Genomic DNA, 26834 nt, shown 5'->3' with positions numbered 1-26834 from the left:
TTTCCAAAAGGCTGTCTGATCGTCATCATTTGTTAATAAAGGCTGATGTGGTATTGTCAGAAGTTATTTGGCAGTCATGTGGGCTGTATTCTAAGACACCACAAGAAATATACATGATAATCCTTAATAAATTAAAGTCGAGAAATTCTAGACGATAATATACTATCACAATATTATTTTGCGTAAGTCAGCAGTTATGTTAATGTGTAAAAAAATTCAATATTTGCAATAGTCTAGCAAGGAAAACATAAATTTTAACGAATCTCAAGTTAAGCAAATCAAATGATTTTATCAATATGTAGCCTAATAGGCCATAAAAATCTCTCTCTGACTCAATTTCGTCATTTTCGTCAATCCTCTAAGCACTTTTGCTGAAACTTGTATTATTGCATTAAAGTTAGCATCAGTTTCAGTTAACGCCAAGTTGGAAAATTTGCTAGTAGATACATCGACTGTGAGTCAGCAGTTGGTTTTGCAAGTTTCAAATCCACCTGGAAAGTAGTCAGGAAGGTATCATCTTCAGTGATATGATCTTTGCTCACTTAAAGCTTGTTCGTTTCAATGTTTACGCTTTGGTTTGTTTACTTGTTGAGGTTCTTGTTTTACTGATAGTTTCTGAAACATGAAATAGGGACTTATTGTAATTAATACATCACAACCATGAATCCCCTGACGTAAGTGTAATTGAAGTATTGAAGATGTTTTTTTCTTCTACTTTTCAGTGTTGCTCAATTAAGCTCTTACATCATTTTATACAATATTGCGGTCTGAATAAACATCAGAGAAGTGTAAATCAACATTACGTTAAATATTTTTTTGAAGTCAGCAAGTTTTTCATAATTTGCAACTTGTCTAGCCACTTATGAAGTTTTATGAAAGTAAATATCTTGTTTGTTGTATGTTGTTGAGTTTTCTATTGGGGGCTTCAGTGTGTCACTTTCTTTCGTGACGTTGCATCATATACCCCATTAACGAGGTATGTCCTTAATTTGTAGACCATTTTTATTATAGCTTCTTTCGTCAGATTCGTCCGATTGTTTCATTCTGTGTAGCCAGCTAAGAAACCCACATTTGTAAACACTGCTGAAAAATGTACCACAAAAGTAGAATTAATTTTACTTAGCTGGCAAATAGTTAATCAGTCTTTGTTCAGTCTTCATTGAACTGACTTTTTATGTTAATTTCATGTTGGGTAGATATTAACAAGTTGAGTACTTGATGTTTTTGCTTGTTCTTCATCTCTACTTCATAATACTGTGTGTAATGTGGGCTTATAGTGTGTGATAAACCATTGACACCAAGACAGAAACAGGTGACACTGTCCAGAGCAAGACCATTCTCTCGCGAATCTCCATAAGAGATGACATGAGTCATCTGTGATGAAACAATAGTATAAATGCTGTTTCCATATTATTAAGAGTGTTCTATAGTACATGAGACAAGTTGAGAGAACACTCATAGTTTGACAATCATACTGATTAAAATGATGTAACCAGTCAGTCCCCCTGAGCTCCTCCTCATACCACCAAGCTGGGATGGGGAAGGGGTGTTGGCAGCCCACTTAAACCAAAGCTAAGGAGAAGCCAGTTTTTATGGGAAGGGAAGCATAGCATATGGGAAAGGTGTGAGGGACATAAGGAAGTCCTAGATCACAAAAGTAAGCACACTGTCATAATCGCTTCAGAGTTGATGGAAGGAAGAGCTTTAAAGAGAACAAAACATGGATATAAATATAGAATAAAAAGTGGCAGGTGGATGAAATATTGCATATAAAACGGTGGAAAAACCATGGTGGAATAATATCATAATATTATCCAAGTAACCTGTTGTTGTTTTCAGTCCTGTGACTGCTTTGATGCAGCTCTCCATGCTACTCTATCCTGTGCAAGCTTCTTCATCTCCCAGTACCCACTGCAACCCACATCCTTCTGAATCTGTTTAATGTATTCATCTCTTGGTCTCCCTCTACGATTTTTACCCTCCACACTGCCCTCCAATGCTAAATTGGTGATCCCTTGATGCCTCAGAACATGTCCTACAACCAATCCCTTCTTCTAGTCAAGTTGTGCCACAAACTTCTCTTCTCCTGTTCAATACCTCGTCATTAGTTATGTGATCTACCCATCTAATCATCAGCATTCTTCTATAGCACCACATTTCTAAAGCTTCTATTCTCTTCTTGTCTAAACTATTTATCGTCCATTTTTCACTTCCATAAGTGGCTACACTCCATACAAATACTTTCAGAAGTGACTTCCTGAGACTTAAATCTATGCTTGATGTTAACAAATTTCTCTTCTTCAGAAATGCTTTCCTTGCCATTGCCAGTCTACATTTTATATCGTCTCTACTTCGACCATCATCAGTTATTTTGCTCCCCAAATAGCAAAACTCCTTTACTACTTTAAGTGTCTCATTTCCATATATAATTCCCTCAGCTTCACCGGAATTAATTGGACTACATTCCATTATCCTCGTTTTGCTTTTGTTTATGTTCATCTAATATACTCCTCTCAAGACCCTGTGCATTCCATTCAACTGCTCTTCCAAGTCCTTTGCTGTCTCTGACAGAATTACAATGTCATCAGCGAATTTCAAAGTTTTTATTTTTTCTCCAAGGATTTTGATACCTACTCTGAATTTTTCTTTTGTTTCCTTTACTGCTTGCTCAATATACAGATTGAATAACATCGGGGAGAGGCTACAACCCTGCCTTACTCCCTTCCCAACCACTGCTTCCCTTTCATGTCCTTCGACTCTTATAACTGCCATCTGGTTTCTGTACAAATTGTAAATAGCCTTTCGTTCCCTGTATTTTACCCCTGCCACCTTTAGAATTTGAAAGAGAGTATTCCAGTCAACATTGTCAGAAGCTTTCTCTAAGTCTACAAATGCTAGAAACGTAGGTTTGCCTTTCATTAATCTTTCTTCTAAGATAAGTCGTAAGGTCAGTATTGCCTCAGGTGTTCCACTATTTCTACGAAATCCAAACTGGTCTTCCCCGAGGTCGGCTTCTACTAGTTTTTCCATTTGTCTGTAAAGAATTTGTGTTAGAATTTTGCAGCTGTGGCTTATTAAATGGATTGTTCGGTAATTTTCACATCTGTCAACATCTGCTTTCTTTGGGATTGGAATTATTACATTCTTCTTGAAGTCTGAGGGCATTTCACCTGTCTCATACATCTTGCTTACCAGATAGAGTTTTGTCACGACTGGCTCTCCCAAGGCCATCAGCGGTTCTAAGGGAAAGTTGTCCACTCCCGGGGCCTTGTTTCAACTCAGGTCTTTCAGTGCTCTGTCAAACTCTTCACACAGAATCATATCTCCCATTTCATCTTCATCTACATCCTCTTCCATTTCCATAATATTGTCCTCAAGTACATCGCCCTTGTATAGACCCTCTATATACTCCTTCCACCTTTCTGCTTTCTCTTCTTTGCCTCTACATCCTTAAATTTGTCCTCTAGCCATCCCTGCTTAGCCATTTTGCACTTCCTGTAGATCTCATTTTTGAGGCGTTTGTATTCTTGTTTGCCTGCTTCATTTACTGCATTTTTATATTTTCTCCTTTCATCAATTAAATTCAGTATTTCTTCTGTTACCCAAGGATTTCTATTAGCCCTCGTCTTTTTACCTACTTGATCCTCTGCTGCCTTCACTACTTCATCCCTCAGAGCTACCCATTCTTCTTCTACTGTACTTCTTTCCCCCATTCCTGTCAATTGTTCCTTTATGCTCTCCCTAAAACTCTGTACAACCTCTGGTTTAGTCAGTTTATCTAGGTTCCATCTCCTTAAATTCCCACCTTTTTGCAGTTTCTTCAGTTTTAATCTACAGTTCATAACTAATAGATTGTGGTCAGAGTCCACATCTGCCCCTGGAAATGTCTTACAATTTAAAACCTGGTTCCTAAATCTCTGTCTTACCATTATATATTCTACCTGAAACCGCCAGTATCTTCTGGCTTCTTCCATGTATACAACCTTTTATGATTCTTGAACTAAGTGTTAGCTGATTAAGTTGTGCTCTGTGCAAAATTCTACCAGGCGGCTTCCTCTTTCATTTCTTACCCCCAATCCTTATTCACCTACTACATTTCCTTCTCTCCCTTTTCCTACTACCGAATTCCAGTCACCCATGACTATTAAATTTTCATCTCCCTTCACTATCTGAATAATTTCTTTTATTTGATCATACATTTCTTCAATTTCTTCGTCATCGGCATAGCTAGTTGGCATATAAACTTGTACTACTGTAGTAGGCGTGGGCTTCGTGTCTATCTGGGACACAATAATGCATTCACTATGCTGTTTGTAGTAGCTTACCTGCACTCCTATTTTTTTATTCACTATTAAACCAACTCCTGCATTACCCCTATTTGATTTTGTATTCATAACCCTGTATTCACTTGACCAAAAGTCTTGTTCCTCCTGCCACCGTACTTCACTAATTCCCACTATATCTAACTTTAACCTATCCGTTTCCCTTTTTAAATTTTCTAACCTACCTGCCCGATTAAGGGATCTGACATTCCATGCTCCAATCCGTAGAATGCCAGTTATCAGGAGAGAGAAAATAACCTGTAGTAAACAAATAATAGTCTGTTTGAGCACTGTGCAGGATCCTGATGTCTCCCTGATTGATGAACAGAGGAACTGAATAAGCATCACACCTTCTTCTGTTAGTGTTAGCTGTTGATAGCAGCTTGATGGTAGTTATCTCATCCTGCCTGGTGGCACTAGTTTTCACCAAGTGTAGTTTGTATACATGCTACCCCTTCTATGTTATTTGTGCCAGCACAGTCTCACATGGGTTTAAATGATGAATCACAAGTAGGTTATGCCGTGTTTATCTTGAGAATCACGAGGAGTTTACCTGTGAAATTATTGCCTTACTTGGACCCCTCTACCCAGCCCCCTTCCCGTAAAGCTTTCAAACATGTCTGTTGGTTAATGTCTAAAGTAGTCTTGTGTGTCCGTATCATTAATTTTGATTGTTTTGCCAGTGGTGATGTAGGAGTAAATAGTGGTTGGACACAAGGGATAGTTTTCCAATGTTGGTTGCAAGACGGATTGTGCCATTTGTGGACAAACATTGTCTTGTTGAAAAATGTCACCATGATACTGTCACATGAGAGTAACATACCACATGAGGGCACAGGATCTCAGAGTGTTGTCAAGAGTTCCCCCAGTCAGTACCTTTGGGTTAACAAAGATGCTTTAACTTTTGAAGTTTAAAACAGAAGGCAATGATTGGTAATGTGGAGACAATATCCGGGAGGGTTTTATCATTTTATGGGTAAACATGGTAACATTTTTTCCCCTCTCAGGATGATGTACTTTCAAGGTTTAGGTGGTACTGTGTATTGAGCTTTACACTGCCTGACAAAAAAAAAAAAAAGAAAGAAAGATTCGGCCAATACTTAAAATTCAAGGCTTGGGTGGTAGTGTGTATTGCTATTTACACTGCCGGGGGGGGGGGGGGGGGTGCAGCCAGCAGGAAAGGAGGAAACAAAATGGAACTTTGTTGTTTGATAGAGTGTGTGTGATGTTATTTCAGTGATTACAAAATTGAATCAGATTAAGAACCTGGCAGTATGAGCTCACTAACCAGTATGATTTTCACCCATTCTGGTGTGGGTCATTGCACTGATTCAGTTGCAGAAGGTGTCAGAAAGCCATCGTATCCTCTCCTGAGACATGCTGGCCCACAACTATTGTAACTGATCCTTGACGTCTGGGACAGAGTTGGCAGATCTGGGGATCATGCTAGCCACAGGAGCACCACAACATCATGTAGACAGTTCATAGTGACTTAAGCCATTTTTGGACAAGCATGTCTTGTTGAAAAATGTCACCTTGATACTGTCACTTGAGAGTAACATACCACACAAGGACAAAGGATGTCACTGATGTACCATTGTGTTGTCAAGAATTCCCTCAGTTATTACCAGTCACAAACCGAAGTTATAAGCAACAGCTACCCTCACTGTGATGCCACAAGTAACTCCAGAAGAATGGGACCTCTCCCCAAGTCTCCACTATACTCACCAACCAATGGTCATCTGGAGTAATGCGGAACTTGGTTCATTACTGAACACTGTATGACACCATTCTAAAACAATTCATGCTTCCCAGACCTTGCACCACTCCAAATGCAGCATTTGTATTACGGTGTTAAAGGCATCCTGTGTCTGGGAGGTAATTTCTTTGTGCGGCTGCTGCTTGTTGCTGACTACCAATGGTGTGGGATGACAGAATGTTGCAATGAGCCCATAAGGCTAGTTTTTCTCTGATGGCAGACACAGATGCTTGGTGCACAACACAGTTTTATGCTTAGTGGTGGTCAGAAGTGGTCAACTATCAACTTGACAGTAAGTATGCCTGCCCTCAGTTTCCCACTTAGTTCATCATTGGGCCACTGTCACATCCAGTGAAATCTGGATATTGCGTTAAATCACCAGCTGGCCAGATGGAGTCCCAAAAGGAGGTCCCTTTAATACTGTCAGGTGCTGATAACACTGTCTCAAAAGAGTATGCGACATCTCTGCATTGTTTACATGCATCACTCAGCATCTGATGCTGTTGTCATCCCTTATATACCATACCAGGCCTGGTAACAATGCTAATGAACTCTGGTGGCCATTCTACCTTATTACAGGGAATTGCAATTCTAATGAGTAATGCCTGTGGTGCATTGACGTGCAGCATTGTCTTCTGGGTGCTTAATTTTTTTTTATCAGACCGTGTGTTTGTGAACATGGGCAGTGTTGTAGTACTACATCAACATGTAGTCAGCAAACTACAGTGCACTGAATGAAAAGGATATGTTTTACAAGATCAGTGATTTTCTGTTGTATTCCTTTCCTCTGTAGAGCAAGAGGAATTACATATGGATTGCTGTTTTTCCTAATCTCACTTTATTTTAATGATACCAGTGGGCAACAACAACAACAACAGTGAGAAATATACAGTGGATGCAGTGGAATTGTTACTCAGCCTTCCTCAAATACTGATTCTCTAAATTTAATCAAGAGGATTTTGTGAGAACCTCACCTTTTGGTTTGGGAATTCTGTTTTATGCTCAGTGGGAACATTAGCCATCTTATTACACTTCCTCGGTTCCTTGGGCATATGCAAATGTTGCTTTCACTGCTGATGAACATTCAGTTCCCAGTGTAGCGTACTGGGTTATATTAGTCAAATGCTATTCGAACCAGTCACATATTTGTGAAGATACTCGGTGCAGTCGTATATTGCTTTTTACTTAACAATGTAGGACAATGTCAAATACCACTTGGAAATTTAGGTAGACGACACTACAGATTGTTTAAGCACAGTTTCATTCCTTCCCGAAAATACACTGTTTGTGCTTAGAAAATCCTCCATGGTTCTGCAGCAGATGGATGTTGGGGATATTGGTCTATGCATCAATTCTTTTACCTATTTTATTAGCAGAACGTGTGACCATTGCTTTTTTCCTGTCACCTTGGCATTCACTGCACAGAAGGTTCTTGATAAACATGACCTAATACGTTAATTCTACAGCATCTTCAGTGGGAATTCTATCAAGCCAGATTGCTTGTTCATTTTGACTAATTATAATTACAATCATGTAATCAAACAATGACAGCTCTTTCCAGTTATTTATGCGCAATACATTACATGTTTTTATGTTGAGGACCAACCAGCAATATGTGAGCCAAGTGCCAAAACTCCTGTAGTCTCACTGCATTTCATTACAATTTTTATCATTGCAACTTCTTGGTATACAACGGATTACATCTTCATTTACATCAGTATTCTGCAATTCACATCCAAGTGCTTGGCAGAAGGTTCCCAGAACCACTGTCAGACTATTGTTTTGGCCGTTCCACTCTCAAATAGCATGTGGAAAGGATTAACATGATGGATTGGCTACCTTCTTGGATTTCAGATGCAGCAGACCACAGCATGTGGTGTCCTTCCCCCCAACTGGCCCACTCTTCTGTAAAATTTAGAAAAATGGAGGTCATGCCTTGGAAATGAACCATAAGTAATAAAGTTAGTTGAGGGAAAATTCAGGAGATGAACTAAGACTAACAGGTGTCCTAATACTAGCCAAGTCATCAATGTAAAAGCGTAACTAAATGGAAGACTCCTTTTAGTCACCTTTCACAACAGACAAGGGATCACTACAGCTCTATTCTAGCCCCCCCCCCCCCCCCCCCCCCGACACCACAGGAGGACCACACACCAATACTGTAGTAAGAGGACTGACAAGCCTAGCATAGATTTAGTAGAGTTGTTGGATCTTTTAAGTGTTCTCCCAATAAAACACAGTGTTTGGCTCACCTGCTCCAAAAAGATTTTCTGTGTGGTTGTTCCAATTTAAGTTGTTACCTAATAGTAATACGCTGGTATGTAATTGAATTGACAATCTTTAAATTTGTAGTAGTTATGATTTATCGCCCCCCTCTGCCCCTTGAACCATGGACCTTGCCGTTGGTGGGGAAGCTTGCGTGCCTCACGGATACAGATATCCGTACAACCACAACGGAGGGGTATATGTTAAGAGGCCAGACAAACATGTGGTTCCTGAAGAGGGGCAGCAGCCTTTTCAGTAGTTGCAAGGGCAACAGTCTGGATGATTGACTGATCTGGCCTTGTAACAATAACCAAAACAGCCTTGCTGTGCTGGTACTGCGAACGGCTGAAAGCAAGGGGAAACTACGGCCGTAAATTTTCCCGAAGGCATGCAGCTTTACTGTATGTGTAAATGATGATGGCGTCTTCTTGGGTAAAATATTCCGGAGGTAAACTAGTCTCCAATTCGGATCTCCGGGCGGGGACCACTCAAGAGGATGTCATTATCAAGAGGAAAAAAACTGGCGTTCTACGGATCAGAGCGTGGAATGTCAGATCCCTTAATCGGGCAGGTAGGTTAGAAAATTTAAAAAGGGAAATGGATAGGTTAAAGTTAGATATAGTGGGAATTAGTGAAGTTCGGTGGCAGGAAGAACAAGATTTCTGGTCAGGTGACTACAGGGTTATAAACACAAAATCAAATAGGGGTAACACAGGAGTAGGTTTAATAATAAATAGGAAAATAGGAATGCGGGTAAGCTACTACAAACAGTATAGTGAACGCATTATTGTGGCCAAGATAGATACGAAGCCCACACCTACGGTAGTAGTACAAGTTTATATGCCAACTAGCTCTGTAGATGACGAAGAAATTGAAGGAATGTATGATGAAATAAAAGAAATTATTCAGATAGTGAAGGGAGATGAAAATTTAATAGTCATGCGTGACTGGAATTCGGGTGTAGGAAAAGGCAGAGAAGGAAACGTAGTAGGTGGATACGGATTGGGGCTAAGAAATGGAAGAGGAAGTCTCCTGGTAGAATTTTGCACAGAGCACAACTTAATCATAGCTAACACTTGGTTTAAAAATCATGAAAGAAGGTTGTATACATGGAAGAACCCTGGAGATACTAAAAGGTATCAGATAGATTATATAATGGTAAGACAGAGATTTAGGAACCAGGTTTTAAATTGTAAGACATTTCCAGGGGCAGATGTGGACTCTGACCACAATCTATTGGTTATGACCTGTAGATTAAAACTGAAGAAACTGCAAAAAGGTGGGAATTTAAGGAGATGGGAGCTGGATAAACTGAAAGAACCAGAGGTTGTACAGAGTTTCAGGGAGAGCATAAGGGAACAATTGACAGGAATGGGGAAAAGAAATACAGTAGAAGAAGAATGGGTAGCTTTGAGGGATGAAGTAGTGAAGGCAGCAGAGGATCAAGTAGGTAAAAAGACGAGGGCTAGTAGAAATCCTTGGGTGACAGAAGAAATATTGAATTTAATTGGCAAAAAGGAATACAAACATCTCAAAAATGAGATCGACAGGAAGTGCAAAATGGCTAAGCAGGGATGGCTAGAGGACAAATTTAAGGATGTAGAGGCAAAGAAGAGAAAGCAGAAAGGTGGAAGGAGTATATAGAGGGTCTATACAAGGGCGATGTACGTGAGGACAATATTATGGAAATGGAAGAGTATGTAGATGAATATGAAATAGGAGATACGATACTGCATGAAGAGTTTGACAGAGCACTGAAAGACCTGAGTCGAAACAAGGCCCCTGGAGTAGACAACATTCCATAGGAACTACTGACGGCCTTGGGAGAGCCAGTCCTGACAAAACTCCACCATCTGGTGAGCAAGATGTATAAAACAGGCGAAATACCCTCAGACTTCAAGAAGAATATAATAATTCCAATCCCAAAGAAAGCAGATGTTGACAGATGTGAAAATTACCGAACAATCCGTTTAATAAGCCACAGCTGCAAAATTCTAACACAAATTCTTTACAGACAAATGGAAAAACTAGTAGAAGCCGACCTCGGGGAAGACCAGTTTGGATTTCGTAGAAATAGTGGAACACCTGAGGCAATACTGACCTTACGACTTATCTTAGAAGAAAGATTAATGAAAGGCAAACCTACGTTTCTAGCATTTGTAGACTTAGAGAAAGCTTCTGACAATGTTGACTGGAATACTCTCTTTCAAATTCTGAAGGTGGCAGGGGTAAAATACAGGGAACGAAAGGCTATTTACAATTTGTACAGAAACCAGATGGCAGTTATAAGAGTCGAAGGACATGAAAGGGAAGCAGTGGTTGGAAAGGGAGTAAGGCAGGGCTGTAGCCTCTCCCCGATGTTATTCAATCTGTATATTGAGCAAGCAGTAAAGGAAACAAAAGAAAAATTCAGAGTAGGTATCAAAATCCTTGGAGAAGAAATAAAAACTTTGAAATTCGCTGATGACATTGTAATTCTGTCAGAGACAACAAAGGACTTGGAAGAGCAGTTGAATGGAATGCACAGGGTCTTGAGAGGAGTATATTAGATGAACATAAACAAAAGCAAAACGAGGATAATGGAATGTAGTCCAATTAATTCGGGTGAAGCTGAGGGAATTATATTAGGAAATGAGACACTTAAAGTAGTAAAGGAGTTTTGCTATTTGGGGAGCAAAATAACTGATGATGGTCGAAGTAGAGACGATATAAAATGTAGACTGGCAATGGAAAGGAAACCGTTTCTGACGAAGAGAAATTTGTTAACATCGAGTATAGATTTAAGTGTCAGGAAGTCATTTCTGAAAGTATTTGTATGGAGTGTAGCTGTGTATGGAAGTTAAACATGGACGATAAATAGTTTGGACAAGAAGAGAATAGAAGCTTTCGAAATGTGCTACAGAAGAATGCTGAAGATTAGATGGGTAGATCACATAACTAATGGGGAAGTATTGAATGGGATTGGGGGGAGAAGAGACGTTTGTGGCACAACTTTACCAGAAGAAGGGGTCGGTTGGTAGGACATGTTCTGAGGCATCAAGGGATCACCAATTTAGTATTGGAGGGCAGCGTGGAGGGTAAAAATCGTAGAGGGAGACCAAGAGATGAATACATCAAGCAGATTCAGAAGGATATAGGTTGCAGTGGGTACTAGGAGATGAAGAAGCTTGCACAGGGTAGAGTAGCATGGAGAGCTGCATCAAACCAGTCTCAGGACTGAAGACCACAACAACAACATGATTTATCCAAAATTTAATGGTTTCTTTTTCGTACTCATGCAGAGGACATCAAACATTTTATTCTTGAGAGTTATCTTCCACTTTTTGCACCATACACATATCTAGTCTAAATTATTTCGTAATTCATATTGACCTTTTGATGAATTTATTAGATTGTAAATGACAGAATCATCAGCAAACAATCTAAGACTGCTGTTCATAATGTTCCCCAAGTCATGTCTATGAATTAGGAACAGCAGGAGGCCTGTAATTCTCCCTTGGAGAATGCCAGACAACTTATCACTTATGTTTCACTAGATGACTTCTTAACAGTTACTACAAACTGTGGCCTTTCTGACAGAAAATCACAAATCTAGTTGCACAACTGAGATGATTCTCCATAGACACGCAGTGACTAAAATCCGCTTTTCAGGAATGGTGTCAAAAGTCTTCTTGAAATCTATAAATATGGAATCAACTCAAGAGCCCTTGTCAGTAGTATTCATTACTTCGTGGTAATAAGAGACCAGTTGTATTTCACAAGAATGATATTTTCTTAATCTGTGCTCACTTTGCATGAATACATTGTTCTCTTCAAAATCTTACTGCAAATTGATGTCCATGTTGTGGACTTCTTTTTGCTTTCATGTGTATTGGTATGACATGTGCAACTATCCCATCCTTAGGTATGGATCTTTGGTCAAGCAAGTGTTGTGTATGATTGTTAAATTCAGAGCTATTACATTAGCATACTTCAAAAGGAACTTAACTGGTATACTGTCTGGCCTGAAAGACTTTCCTTTATTAAGTGACTTAAGTTACTTCGCAACACCAACCAAGTTACTTCTGTTGGCAGCTGTTCATGATTTGATTTCTTAACATTTACTGCATCATCTTTGGTCAAGGAATTTTAAAAAAGTGGGTTTAGTAACTCTGCTTTAGTGGTGCTGTTACGGTAACATTAGCATTGCTGTCACATAATTAAGGTATTGATTGTGTGTTGCAACTGGTTTACTTTACATATGACCAGAATCTTTTTGGATTTTATGCCAGATTTTGAATCAGAGTTTCACTGTGGAAACTATTAAATGCATCTCACATTGAGTTCCAAGCTAAACTTTGAGGTTCTGTAGAACATCAGCAGTGTTGGAGATTTGTGTTCTTTAGATGGGCATTCTGTTAGTAAAATGGTGAATGGTCTTTTATGCCATGATGCAAAAATTTTAACACTAAAAGTCTTTTGTCCTCAAACAAATGTCACATACGATTACAAACTATGTAGGAAAGTTAATCCAACAGCAATAGAGAGTTTTTAAACCTCGTCAAGCAACAAGAATGGCAGGATGTTTATAGTGCCAATAACATAAATGACAAATATAACACTTTCCTTAACACATTTCTCGTGCTCTTCGAAAGTTGCTTTCCATTGGAATGTTCTAAATGGGATACTAGCAGTAAAAGGCAGCCTGGCTGGCTGAATAGTGGGATAACGATATCATGTAGTACAAAGTGGGAATTACATCAAAATGTTAGAAGTAGTCACAATCAAGCTACAGTGGTCCATTACAAACAGTACAGTAAGGTGCTTAAAAATGTTGTTAGAAAGGCATAGAGTATGTGGTATGCAAATAGAATAGCTAATTCACAGGATAAAATTAAAACCACGTGGTCAGTTGTGATGTAAGTGTCTGGTCAGCAGCACAATGTCAACAACATAAAGTCAGTTTGTAGTAAAAATATTTCTTTTACTGTTAAATCAGATATATGTACAGTATTAACAGGGTCTCATATAACTCTCTTGGCAAATGCCTTTCTGAGATTGATGTCTGAAATACTCCTCTGTGGTACAGACAATGCGGAGGTCGATTCAATAATTAAATCACTGAAGACTAAGAACTCTCACGTATATGATGGAGTGCCTAGCAGAATATTAAAGTACTGTGTAGCACATGTTAGCCCTGTATTTAGCCATATTTGTAATTTTTGCTTTAAGAATGGTCGGTCAGTTTCCCGAACAGTTAAAGTACTCAGTAGTAAAGCCACTTTATAAAACAGGAGAAAGGGATAATGTTGACAATTTTAGACCTGTTTCTATGCCATCAGTGTTTACTAAAGTTATTGAAAAGGCTGTGTATGTAAGGATAATTGATCATTTAATATCACACGATCTGCTATCAAATGTACAGTTCAGCTTTAGAAGTCATTTAACAGTGGGAAATGCTATATTCCCTTTTCTCTGTGAGGTACTGGATGGGTTAAGCAAAAGGTTTCAAACACTAGGCATGCTTTTTTTTTAATTTAACTTAGGCATTTGATTGTGTTGATCACAGAATATTGCTCCAGAAGTTGGACCCATTACGGAATACGGGGAGTAGCTCACAGTTGGTTCATCTCTTACTTTAGCAACAGACAGCAAAAGGTCATTATCACAATATTGAGAATGGCTGTGATGTGGGGTCTTAGTGGGTACGGTCAAATGGGGGGGGGGGGGGGTGCCCCAGGGATCAGTGTTGCGGCCACTCCGGTTCCTTATTTACCTTATTTATATAAATGATATGCTCTCTAGTATTATCGATAACTAAAATATTTCTGTTTGCTGATGACACTAGCTTGGTAGTAAATGATGATGTGCGCACCATTGGCTCGGTTTCACCCCACAGTAAGACTCAGTTTTTACAGTTTCTAACACACAATTCAACAAAACCTGACATTTTAATTTTACAGAATGGTCATATGATTAGTGAAACTGAATAGTTCAAATTTCTAGGTGTTCAGATAGATAGTAAACTGTTGTGGAAAGTCCACGTTCAGGATCTTGTTAAAAACTTATTGCTGCTATTTTTGCTATTCGAAGGGTATCTGAAGCGAGTGATCATTTGGCATGAAAATTAGTCTTTGCATATGGCATTATATTTTTGGACAACTCTTCCCATTCTAAAAAGATATTTTTGGCTCAGAAACAGGCGGTTTGGGCAATAAGTGATGTAAGTTCACGAAACTTTTGTCGTCCCCTGTTCACTAGTCTGGGTATTTTGACATTGGGCTCTCAAAATATATATTCCTTACTGCCATTTCTTGTTAACAGTATTGGCTTATTCCCAAGAATAAGCAGCTTTCACTCAACTAATAGTTGGCAGGAATCAAACCTGCATTTGGATCAGACTTCCTTAACTCTTATGCAGAACGGTGTGCAGTATGCTGCTGCATCCATTTTCAATAAGGTACTACAAGAATTCAAAAATCTTATCAGTAATTCATGCGCTTTCAAATCAAAACTGAAGAGTTTCCTCGTGGGTCACTCCTTCAGTTCTGTCAAATAGTTCCTTGAAAAATTAAGCTGATTCTTGTTGTATTGTTGATTGCATTTACTTATGGTGCGAATTTTTTTGGTTTCATAAACATTTTATTTTTATATTTTATTACTTTTTGTTGTAATTTCATGTACTGACACGTTTCATGACCTTGGGGATTTGCTTCTCAATTTGGTCCTACTGTACTTGACCTGTAAATAAATTAAATAAATAAATAAAATCTGATACACCTTTTCATTGCTTCGGCAACAGTGTTCTGACCTGTTTTGTGTACTATGGATGATCTGTTTCATCTCCTATTAATTTACTTGGTATGCATCTCTCAGATGCCATAAATATAATTTCTCTGAATCTAAGGCATGTTTGGTCTACACTTACATAGTCAGTTTGGAAGGAATTGAAACAGTCTCTTAGGAAGGTGTCAAGTGAATTTTCACCTGCTTTTGTAAATAGAGATATTTTGTTTTTATTTTTAGTGTATTTGGATGCTACAATATCCAGTCTCACTATAATGACCCTGTGCTGCCAATCCATTAATCCATCATGCCATTCTGTATTTGCTCTGGATTGTTTGTTGCCGGGAGGTCTAGTATGTTATTGCAATCATTTACACTTTGTATGGGCTCCTATAATTTTCAGAGAAAGCGTTTAGTACAATTTCAGATGATGTTTTATGCATACATCAACCGTAAAAATGTATTTTTGCCAACTTACTGACAGTAGATTGAAGTCACTTCCAACTATAAGTGTGCGAGTTGGGTACCTATTTGAAATGAGACCCAGATTTTTAAATTTTCCGTGAGCCCTTCAGCAATGATATCATCTCACTCAGAGAGTCGGTAATAGGAACAAGTTTCTTATTATTCTGGTTGTTGAGTATAATGTGTACCCATACTAACTCATCACAACTATCTACCTCAATTTCAGTACAACATTAAACTGCTTTTAACAGCAACAAACATGCCATCACCATCTAAGTTAATCTATCCTTCCTGAACACCATTAGTTCCTTGATAAAAACTTTGCCTGAATTCATCTCTGGGCTTAGCCAATTTTCACTGCATGTAATGATTTCTGCTGCACTTAGAGTTCGGATTATTTCCCAGGAAAGGTAGGACAGTTTGCAGCTTTAACACCAGTGTTTTGCAGGTTTACCCTCACCCTGTGTTTGACGAGCACCCTTTGAGACTGACCATGTGTTTCTACACCTTCACTTTCCTCTAATCTAAAGAGGTGCCCCGTCCACTCTACTCGGCACCCACTACCCATGTAGCCACTTCTGTGTGTAGTGGGTCCTTGACGAGTTAAGCGAATCCTGACACCCCTCCACCCTGAGGTGCAAGTCAAGGAACCTGTAACCTGATGGATTTTCTGATGTTATCAGTGTACATTTAATACATTGTGACCAGTAACATTCCCTTGGATTATGCCTGAAGTTTCTTTTACATCTGAACATTTCTCTCACTTAAGAAGGAGATACTCTGTTCTGCTTGCTAGGTACTCTTCAGTCCAATAAAAGAGATGGTCTAATATTCTGTCCTTTCATGTTTTGTTCATTAAGTGACATGTGGAACTGGTTCAACCACCTTCCTAAAGCCTGGGAATATGGCATCAACATCGGTGCAGGTGTCTACTGCCATCTGAGTCTTGCATAGTTGTTGAATATTGATCTTCAGAAAGGTCATGATTTGTGAAGGTAAAATGTATTCCAAAATTCTACAACAGATGGGTGTCGGCAGTAAAGGGTACGATTACGTACATCTTTTAAATAATACTTCTTGAAAATGGGAATTACTTGCGTTTCCAATTGTTTGGAATTCTTCATTCCTCCACTGACCTATGGTAGACTGCCTCTAGGAGAGGAGCAAGTTTTATCATATGCATTAAATAGAATCATATAGGTATCCAATCATGTCCAGCTGCATTTCTGTGTTCAGTGATTTTAGTTGGTGTCTATCCTGTGACCACTTATTTCAGTATCTGTCATTTTGGCATTCATGCAAAGGAAAGGAGAAACTGCAGTGCAGTATTCTTCAGTGAAACTGTCTTGGGAAAAGAAATTTCATATTTTGACCTGATCCCTGTCATCCTCTGCTCCAATGCTGTTATGATCACTGAGTATCTGGAAAGATGACTTTGATCCATTTACTGATTTAATGTAATACCAAAACTGCTTAGAATTTTCTGCCAAATCATTAGGCAGAATTCTACTTAAACATTGATGAATACTTCCTGTGTTGTTTTCCTTTCACTAATTTTGGTTTTGTTCAGTTTTTGTTTGTCTGTGCAGCTTTGGCTATGTTTAAGTATGTGTGAAATAGGCTCTGCTTTTGGAACAACTTTCTAGCACAGTTGTTAAACATAGCAGGTCTTTCTGAAATTTGTCCATGTACGCTCCTCATTTTCTATCTTGATGATGAATGTTTGATGTTAACTGCTCAAGTAACCTGAAATGTGTTTGTTGTCATATTCACTAAGCAAATATTGTTATATCAGTAAAAATAATCAATAGTCTTCACGGGTTTGCCGCTAGATCATGTTGTGCAAATTCCACAATATTTCCGCGGAGCAACTTTCTGACATCTTCAGGTGGTTCAGCCTTGCTGGTGGCTAGGAAATATTGTGGAATTTGCACAATGTGATCCGGCGGCAAGCCCGTGAAGACTACGAGGGGCGTTTGAAAAGTCCAAGCAAAAATAAAAACTTCTTATGTGTTGTGGATGAACCTGTTTTATTTTTCCACATAGTCTCCTTTTAGACTTATACATTTTGTCCAACGCCATTCTAATTTGTTGATCCCTTTTGAATAATAAGAATTGTCCAAGTCTGCAAAATAGCTGTTAGTTGCTGCAATCACCTCCTCGTTTGAGTAAAATCTTTGTCCCACCAGCCATTTCTTCAAATTGGGGAATAAATAGAAGTCCAAGGGAGCCAAGTTTCCAGAATAGGGGAGATGTGAAACAAGTTGAAATCCTATTGCCATTAATTTTGTGACCACAACTGCTGAGGTGTGTGATGGTGCACTGTCATGATGGAAAAGGACTTTTTTGTGGTCCAATCGCCAGCGTTTTTCCTGCAGCTCTGTTTTCAAATGGTCCAATAATGATGAATAATATGCACCTGTAATAGTTTTACCTTTTACCAGATAGTCGATGTGGATTATCCCTTGCGAATCCCAAAAGACAGTTGCCATAACCTTTCTGGCCGAAGGAATGGTCGTCACCTTTTTTGGTGCAGGTTCTCCCTTTGCAACCCATTGTTTAGATTGTTCTTTGGTCTCAGGAGTATAGTAATGTATCCATGTTTCATCCACAGTGACGAAATGGCGCTTAAAGTCCTATAGATTCTTCCTGAACAGCTGCAGACCATCCTTGCAAAATTTCACATGATTATTCTGTTTTTGGTCAAGTGTGAGCAATTGCGGAAACCATCTTACGGATAGCTTTCTTATGTCCAAATGTTTATGAAAAATATGATGTACCCATTCATTTGAGATTCGCACAGCACTAGCAATCACACACACCTTAACTCTTCTATCATCCATCACCATATCGTGGCTTTTATCAATGATTTTTGGAGTCGTAACCTCCACATGGCGTCCAGTACGTTCAGCATCACTTATGCTCATATGGCCACTCTGAAAATTTTGAAACCACTTATAAACTGTTCTAATTGAAGATGCAGAGTCACTGTAATGTTTATCAAGCTTCTCTTTAGTCTCCTGAGGCGTTTTGCCTTTCATAAAGTAATGTTTAATCACCACACAAAATTCTTTTTTGTCCATTTTTTTTCGACAATCACTCGACTTTCTTGACTCACACGAATGCCAAACACAAAGAAATAAACCAATTTGGCTGAAACTTGGTGTGTGTTCTTTCCAAAGATGTTACTAACTAAACATGACCTCGATACGCACCAGTGGTGCCATCTATCGGACTTTGCACGGACTTTTCAAACGCCCCTCGTATTTACAACACGTCTTCCGAGAGAGCTTGAAGAGTCACAAAAATAATCAAATTTTCAAAATATAGTGTAACTGGGAAAAAAATTGCTCACCATCAGTGGCAATAGAAGACACATATAAGGGTATTTAAATTTGAAAGCTCTTGGAGCCAGTGGCTCGTCTTTCTGGCAGAAGGGCTGAATGGGAAGGAATAAGGATGAAGGAAAAGGATTGGTGAGCTATAGGTAACGAGGAGAGTTCAGAAAAATCGCCCAGAACCCCAGGTCCGTGGAAACTTACCAGACAGGATGAGAAGGAAAAGACTTATTATTGTGGACTGCATCGGACAAAATTTGAAATCCTGGAAGCTTAAAGCTGGAAGATAGTGTAATACACAAGGAAGAGATTACCGAAAAAACATTGTGTACAAGTTAATAAGAACAGAAACCTAGGTGCATTGTATGTGTAAGTGGGGAGCAGGGAAAAATAAGCAGGTCGGAAAATGAAAGATATAGAAAACTAAAACCGATTGAAGAAAATAATGGTTACTATGAAGAAATGCCGAGACTGAAGAATTTAACATAAATTAAGGCCAGGTTGGTGGCGAGAGCTGAGAAATATTGTAACGCCTGTGGAGTTCCAAATGATTGGAAAAGAGCACAGGTAGTCCCAGTCTTCAAGAAGGGTCCTCGAGCAGATGCGCAAAACTATAGACCTATATCTCTGACGTCGATCTGTTGTAGAAATTTAGAACTTGTTTTTTGCTCGAATATCATGTCGTTTTTGGAAACCCAGAATCTACTCTGTAGGAATCTACATGGATTCCGGAAACAGCGATCATGTGAGACCCAACTCGCTTTATTTGTTCATGAGACCCAGAAAATATTAGATACAGGCTCCCAGGGAGATGCTATTTTCCTTGACTTCCGGAAGGCTTTCGATACAGTTCCGCACTGTCGCCTGATAAACAAAGTAAGAGCCTACAGAATATCAGGCCAGCTCTGTGGCTGGATGGAAGAGTTTTTAGCAAACAGAACACAGCATGTTGTTATCAATGGAGAGACGTTAAAGTAACCTCTAGCATGCCACAGGGAAGTGTTATGGGACCATTGCTTTTCACATTATATATAAATGACCTAGTAGATAGTGTCGGAAGTTCCATGCGGCTTTTCGCAGATGATGCTGTAGTATACAGAGAAGTTGCAGCATTAGAAAATTGTAGCGAAATGCAGAAAGATCTGCAGCGGATAGGCATTTGGTGCAGGGAGTGGCAACTGACCCTTAACATAGACAAATGTAATGTATTGCGAACACATAGAAAGAAGGATCCTTTGTTGTATGATTATATGATAGCGGAACAAACACTGGTAGCAGTTACTTCTGTAGAATATCTGGGAGTATGCTTGCGGAACGATATGAAGTGGAATGATCATATAGCATTAATTGTTGGTAAGGCGGGTGCCAGGTTGAATTCATTGGGAGAGTCCTTAGAAAATGTAGTCCATCAACAAAGGAGGTGGCTTACAAAACACTCGTTCGACCTATACTTGATTATTGCTCATCAGTGTGGGATCCATACTAGATCGGGTTGATGGAGAAGATAGAGAAGATCCAAAGAAGAGCGACGCGTTTCGTCACAGGGTTATTCGGTAACCGCGACGGCGTTACAGAGATGTTTAGCAAACTCAAGTGGCAGACTCTGCAAGAGAGGCGCTCTGCATCGCGGTGTACCTTACTCGCAAGGTTTAGAGAGGGTGCGTTTCTGGATGAGGTATTGAATATATTGCTTCCCCCTACTTATACCTCCCGAGGAGATCACGAATGTAAAATTAGAGAGATTCGAGCGCGTATGGAAGCTTTCCGGCAGTCGTTCATCGGGCGAACCGTACGCGACTGGAACAGGAAAGGGAGGTAATGACAATGGCACGTAAAGTGCCCTCCGCCACACACCGTTGGGTGGCTTGCGGAGTGTAAATGTAGATTTAGAGTTCTGAGGACCTGGTGTTTTTGGGAAGAATCCATGTGGCATATGTGGTGAAACAGGCATCAAGGTCATGACTGTCTTGTTGTAGAGCATGCTCTGCAACAGGTTATAGTGTATTGTGGGTGTTCACCCTTTGCTTATGCCCATTCATCCTAATTGATAACTTGGTGGTAGTCATGCTGATGTAAAAGGCTGAACAATGTTTACATAACAGCTGATATACAATATGTTGTAATAGTATGTGGTTTGCCAATTACCAGGCACGTATAGTTGATGGTAGGAGGGTGCATAGGGCAAGTCTTACAGTGGGGATGGTCACAGGGGTAGGAGCCACCGGGTAGGGAAATGGGTGCAGAAGGAACATTTAGTGTAACAAGGAGATGGCGATGATTGGGAGGACGATGAAAAGGTGTGATGGGCAGAATGTCTGACAGAAGGGACCTCATTTCAGGGCAAGGTCTTAGGAAGTCAGAGCCTAATCAAGACCAGAATAATACTGAGTGACAAGAGGTGTACTCCTAAGTTGTTTTTTGGAGGGATCAGCAATACCAGGGTTGGAGCATTTGTTTGTATTCCTGTTCACACCCATAGTCAGTGAAATCTGGATTACCGGAAAAATATGGGAACTGGCTGCACAGTTAGCTTCCTTACACTTTAGCAACAGGTACGAGCTGCTGCTCAGAGCTGGTAACACATCTGATCCAGCATAGGATATATTGTTGGCTGGACTAATGGCTGATTTTCCTGCCAAGTACGGACAATGCAGAAAGTGGTTATGTTGATCATTGGAAGCATCAACATTAGCGGGGCAATAGAATCGCCTCAGGAAGAGGTGTGAGGAAGAAGAGAGCTGTGCATTCAGTCTACCTGGGAGAAGATCTTGTCTCAGACATAGCGAAGACTTTGCCAGCAGCTGTTGAATGCAGTGGGTGCAGCCAGTTGCTAATAGTAGTTCATGTCCTCACAAATGGCACTTACACTCAGTCCCTTTAGAGTTTAGACTGTTAGTTACCATGGTAAAGACTGCTAGCCTTGCAAACCGGCTGGATGCATAGTTTACTATTTGTAGCTTTTTACCCAGAATCGATCAAGCTCTTCAGGTTTGGAGCTGAATGGAAGGTCTAAACCAAAGGGTGAGATGGTTCTGAGTTGATCTTGAATGAGAATTTTTCATCCTCTCCTATCAGAAGGAGAACTGTGGGGCCCCCTCAGTAAGTGAGGCATGCATTACACAAATTTAGTGACTATTCGAATACCAGACTACGTATGGTGTCCACATCGCTTTTGTTTTCAGGTAAACCTCCATATAGTCAAACATGAATTGTGTACTGTATCATCTATGGAAAGATCACAGAAAAAAAATGTTAAAAAAGAATTTTAAAAAACACCTCCGGTCACAACTTTTTGTCTTTTATTAAGTACGTGATGCATTTTGGACCAGGTGTAATTTGTCTTAATAGATGCATATTCCTGTCATGAAAAGGTTTGATGTTAGTTTAAGAATTTGAAGGTTTTTTTGCTTAAATTCATACTTGCAGTGTAGTGAATATGGATAAAATTAAATTAAAATTATACTGGACTGTGATTGGAATAGCTGGCCGGTGTGGCCGAGCTGTTCTAAGCACTACAGTCTGGAACCGCGCGACCGCTACGGTCACATGTTCGAATCCTGCCTCGGGCATGGATGTGTGTGATGTCCTTAGGTTAGTTGGGTTTAAGTAGTTCTAAGTTCTAGGGGACTGATGGCCTCAGATGTTAAGTCCCATAGTGTTCAGAGCCATTTTTTGTGATTGGAATATGTATTGCAAAGGTAGGATAGACATCAGATGGTGGCATGTTTGCTATCATAAAGAACATGACAGAATCTTGTGAGATTATAACAAAATCCAAAAGTAAAATAATTTGGGAGAAAGTAAACATCAGAGGTGGGTTAAGCATGGTAATTGGACGCCTTTAGGCAGTACCTGCCTGAGGGTTCAAAGTGGGAGATCACTTCAAAGAAGAAAACTTGGAACATATAGATGTAAGTTTCGTGATAATGCAGTGTAATATGTTGGAGATTTCAATTTGTCAGCTGTAGAATGGGAGAGTCATACAATTAAAATAGGTGCCACAGACTGGTAATCATATGGGTTGTTGCGAATGCCTCATCTGAAAACTACTTTAGCAGAGAATTGGACAATTGACTTATGAGGGCAACATCTTAGATCTCATAGCAATTAAGAGTGTTGAAATTCTAAAATCGTACAGCTGGGAATGATGTTAGTGATCATACGGCTGTGATAGCATTGATAACTATGGGTATTATAAGGAATGTTACCGAGGAATGGGAAATTTTTTTTCTTAGCAAGAGTGGCTGGGTACGAACTGTGGGTTATCTTGAGTATCCACCATCAAACATTTATCTCTAAGAACAAATGTGCTGTACAAATAGGTGAAGCTCAGAAGCATTGTGCAATATACCTGAGACTGAGCAAAGTTGTGAGGAATGGGAGAGACACACTGTGGTCGGTAGTCATGTTAGAAAGTTGCTAGGAAAGCAGAGATATCTTTATCACAGATTTGAGTAAAGTCTAATTCACAAACAGAAGATTAACAAAGCCAAAATGAGCATGTGGAGAGCAGTGTGAGAAGCATTCAGTGAATTTGAAAGTAATATTTTGCCAGCTGACCTGACCAAACTTCCGAAGAAGTTTTGGTCATAAATAAAATCGGTGATCAGGTTATCGATGCAGGAGTGCCATGTGCCATCTTTCTTCTGTATGAAGAACATAGAAAACCAAGGAGTTTTGTACAACTGAATAACATCTTGCATGTTCTCCACTTCCTTTTGAATTATCTGTTGTTCAGCCGAGATATCCTATATGGTCACTTACTGGTTAGAGGATGGCCTTCAGTGCTGAAACAGTTTCACATTGGGTTGTCTAGTCTACCTCCTCTCCTGTCTGGAGATGGATGCACATGAAAATTGATGCAGTATGCTCAACACGAAGGGTGAAATACTGAATTCGGTCTTCCAGATTTGTTTCACTGGAGGATTGTAATACTGTTCATCTTTCTTATCATTACATAAGTGCCAAAATGGCAAATATAGAGATAAGTCTCTGTGGAATAAAAAAACAACTAAAATTCCTTAACAGCAGGAAGACACTAGAACCAGATGAGATGCTCTTGTGATTCTACAAAGATTATTTGAAAGAATTGGCTCAACTTCCAGTGACAGTTTGTCAGAGGTCACTGAAGCAATGAAGGATACCCAGAAACTGAAAAAAAAGTCATTTCATTTTCGAGAAGGATCGTCAGACAGAGCTGTATAATTATAGATTTATGTTGCAGATACCAGCCTGTCGTAGAATTAAGGAACATGTTTTATGCTCATGCGTGGATTGTGAAAACTGAAACACTGCAAAACTCAGATTGCGCTGTAGGTAGAATTCAACATGCCATTCTTAATTGGAAGATGTAAAGATAATTTTGGCAGTGTCTCAAAACGGTATTAAATTTTTATTACCATTGACAATATATATTAATGACATGGTGGATAATACTGGAAACTCACTGAGGCGATTCACAGATGATGATGATGATGCTGTCTGTAGAAAGATTGCACCTTGACAATACTGTAGCAGAATAATTTGTTGGGCCTGTGGAGGTATTTCTCTGTCCAAAAAAATCCGCATGTAAATGCCACATGTACTCTTCTAAGCTCGTAACCACTTCCTGTGTGTAGTACATCCCTGAAGCGGAGGAATCTTACAATTCTCTGCTTGATAGCAGAGGCTGAGAAATTTCTGAGCATTCGGATCAAGACTTCCAATTGGATCCAAACTAGAGGGCCGTGATCAAGTTTTGAGAATGATGCTGCACAAGGCTAGTTGTCTTCATCAAATCATCAGCCTCCTGTAGGACCTCTAATCTCTTTTAATATGGACGGGGACAACCCTATAGCTAGTATCTACTTTCAACTTGTGCCCAGAGATTCACACTCCAGCTACTGTTCATCAATCATACTTATGAAAATGTGGACTGGCCAGGTCGAGTGTATCAGAAACTACTCTAACACAAGGGATCCCAAACACAGTAAAGGCCACAGGTGACACAGTGCCATCGCAGCCCAGGGCATACAGCCTGATGCCTTTTGACTATGGTCTGTGTAGCTACCAACCAGTGACCAGTTTGTGCTACATCCATAAACAACAGGCACACTCTCTGTCCTTCTTTAAACTATGTTAGTCTTTTCAACAAGGAATATGACATTAACCCAAGCAATCTGTAAATGTAATGTAAGTTCTGGTGGTATTAAGCTTCTGGCAATCACTACACTAGAAAGTCAGGTTCATGATACACTAATTGTCCAAAAATGTGCAACCAGTTAGAAAAAAAGGTAATAAATACCACTAAACACTGATACTTATGGTTTCTTCACATAAGTATATGAGAAAAAGCCTAAACTATGCGCTGTGTACATAATGGAACTGTGTTTGCTCTTGTCTGGGCAGCTATAGTTCTGATTTTGCACTCAAAAACTTGCCTATGGTGGAATTTTTGTTTCTTTACTATAGCATTCAGTAACCTAGTAACCTACGTGTTTGTCTGGTGCCGAATGGCAGGTACATCAAGGAACCCTGTCTTTGGTGGCTGACTTCGAGTTTGATAACCTGTTTTTACTAAATTTCAGTTCAAGGTTTCCGTACCTTTGCAGTTATCATCATATTGAATCAATAAATTTATCTGGCTCTAATGAATAATATTTTAGTATATTTGGTGTAACATGAGGGGCACTCCAAATATACTAAAATATTATTAATTAGAGCCAGATAAATAGTGTAGTGATTGCCAGAAGCTTAATACCACCAGAACTTACATTACATTTACAGGTTGCTTGGGTTAATGTTATATTCCTTGTTGAAAAGACTAACATAGTTTAAAGAAGGACAGAGAGTGTGCCTGTTGTTTATGGATGTAGCACAAACTGGTCACTGGTTGGTAGCTACACAGACCATAGTCAAAAGGCTTCAGGCTGTATGCCCTGGGCTGCGATGGCACTGTGTCACCTGTGGCCTTTACTGTGTTTGGGATCCCTTATGTTAGAGTAGTTTCTGATACACTCGACCTGGCTAGTCCACATTTTCATAAGTATGATTGATGAACAGTAACTGGAGTGGTGTAACATGAGGGGCACTCATTCCATTGGAACTACTGATGGCCTTGGGAGAGCCAGTCCTGACAAAACACTACCATCTGGTGAGCAAGATGTATGAGACAGGCGAAATACCCTCAGACTTCAAGAAGAATATAATAATTCCAATCCCAAAGAAAGCAGGTGTTGACAGATGTGAAAATTACCGAACTATCAGTTTAATAAGTCACAGCTGCAAAATACTAACGCGAGTTCTTTACAGACGAATGGAAAAACTAGTAGAAGCCGACCTCGGAGAAGATCAGTTTGGATTCCGTAGAAATGTTGGAACACGTGAGGCAATACTGACCCTACGACTTATCTTAGAAGCTAGATTAAGGAAGGGCAAACCTACGTTTCTAGCATTTGTAGACTTAGAGAAAGCTTTTGACAATGTTGACTGGAATACTCTCTTTCAAATTCTGAAGGTGGCAGGGGTAAAATACAGGGAGCGAAAGGCTATTTACAATTTGTACAGAAACCAGATGGCAGTTATAAGAGTCGAAGGACGTGAAAGGGAAGCAGTGGTTGGGAAGGGAGTGAGACAGGGCTCTAGTCTATCCCCGATGTTATTCAATCTGTATATTGGGCAAGCAGTAAAGGAAACGAAAGAAAAATTCGGAGTAGGTATTTAAGTCCATGGAGAAGAAATAAAAAGTTTGAGGTTCACCGATGACATCGTAATTCTGTCAGAGACAGCAAAGGACTTGGAAGAGCAGTTGAATGGAATGGACAGTGTCTTGAGAGGAGTATATAAGATGAACATCAACAAAAGCAAAACGAGGATAATTTAATGTAGTCGAATTAAGTCGAGTGATGCTGAGGAAATTAGATTAGGAAATGAGACACTTAA

General features: G+C 39.5%; 1 protein-coding gene across 1 annotated transcript in view; it reads left to right on the top strand.

Annotated features, from left to right (window-relative positions):
- The first annotated feature begins 500 nt into the window (after positions 1 to 500).
- The window catches only part of LOC126283129 (RNA-binding motif protein, X-linked 2-like), a 44513-nt gene continuing 18179 nt past the window's right edge, over positions 501 to 26834 (top strand). Inside the window, exon 1 of the mRNA XM_049982248.1 lies at positions 501 to 674. Within this exon, the coding sequence (XP_049838205.1) occupies positions 661 to 674 (14 nt within the window). The 5' untranslated portion in view covers positions 501 to 660. The remainder of the gene's footprint in view (positions 675 to 26834) is intronic.

The sequence above is a fragment of the Schistocerca gregaria genome, chromosome 1 (genome assembly GCF_023897955.1).
Source record: "Schistocerca gregaria isolate iqSchGreg1 chromosome 1, iqSchGreg1.2, whole genome shotgun sequence".
NCBI classification, from domain to species: domain Eukaryota; kingdom Metazoa; phylum Arthropoda; class Insecta; order Orthoptera; family Acrididae; genus Schistocerca; species Schistocerca gregaria.
Note: the sequence above shows the minus strand (reverse complement) of the source record. Positions and strands in the feature narration are given on the sequence as shown.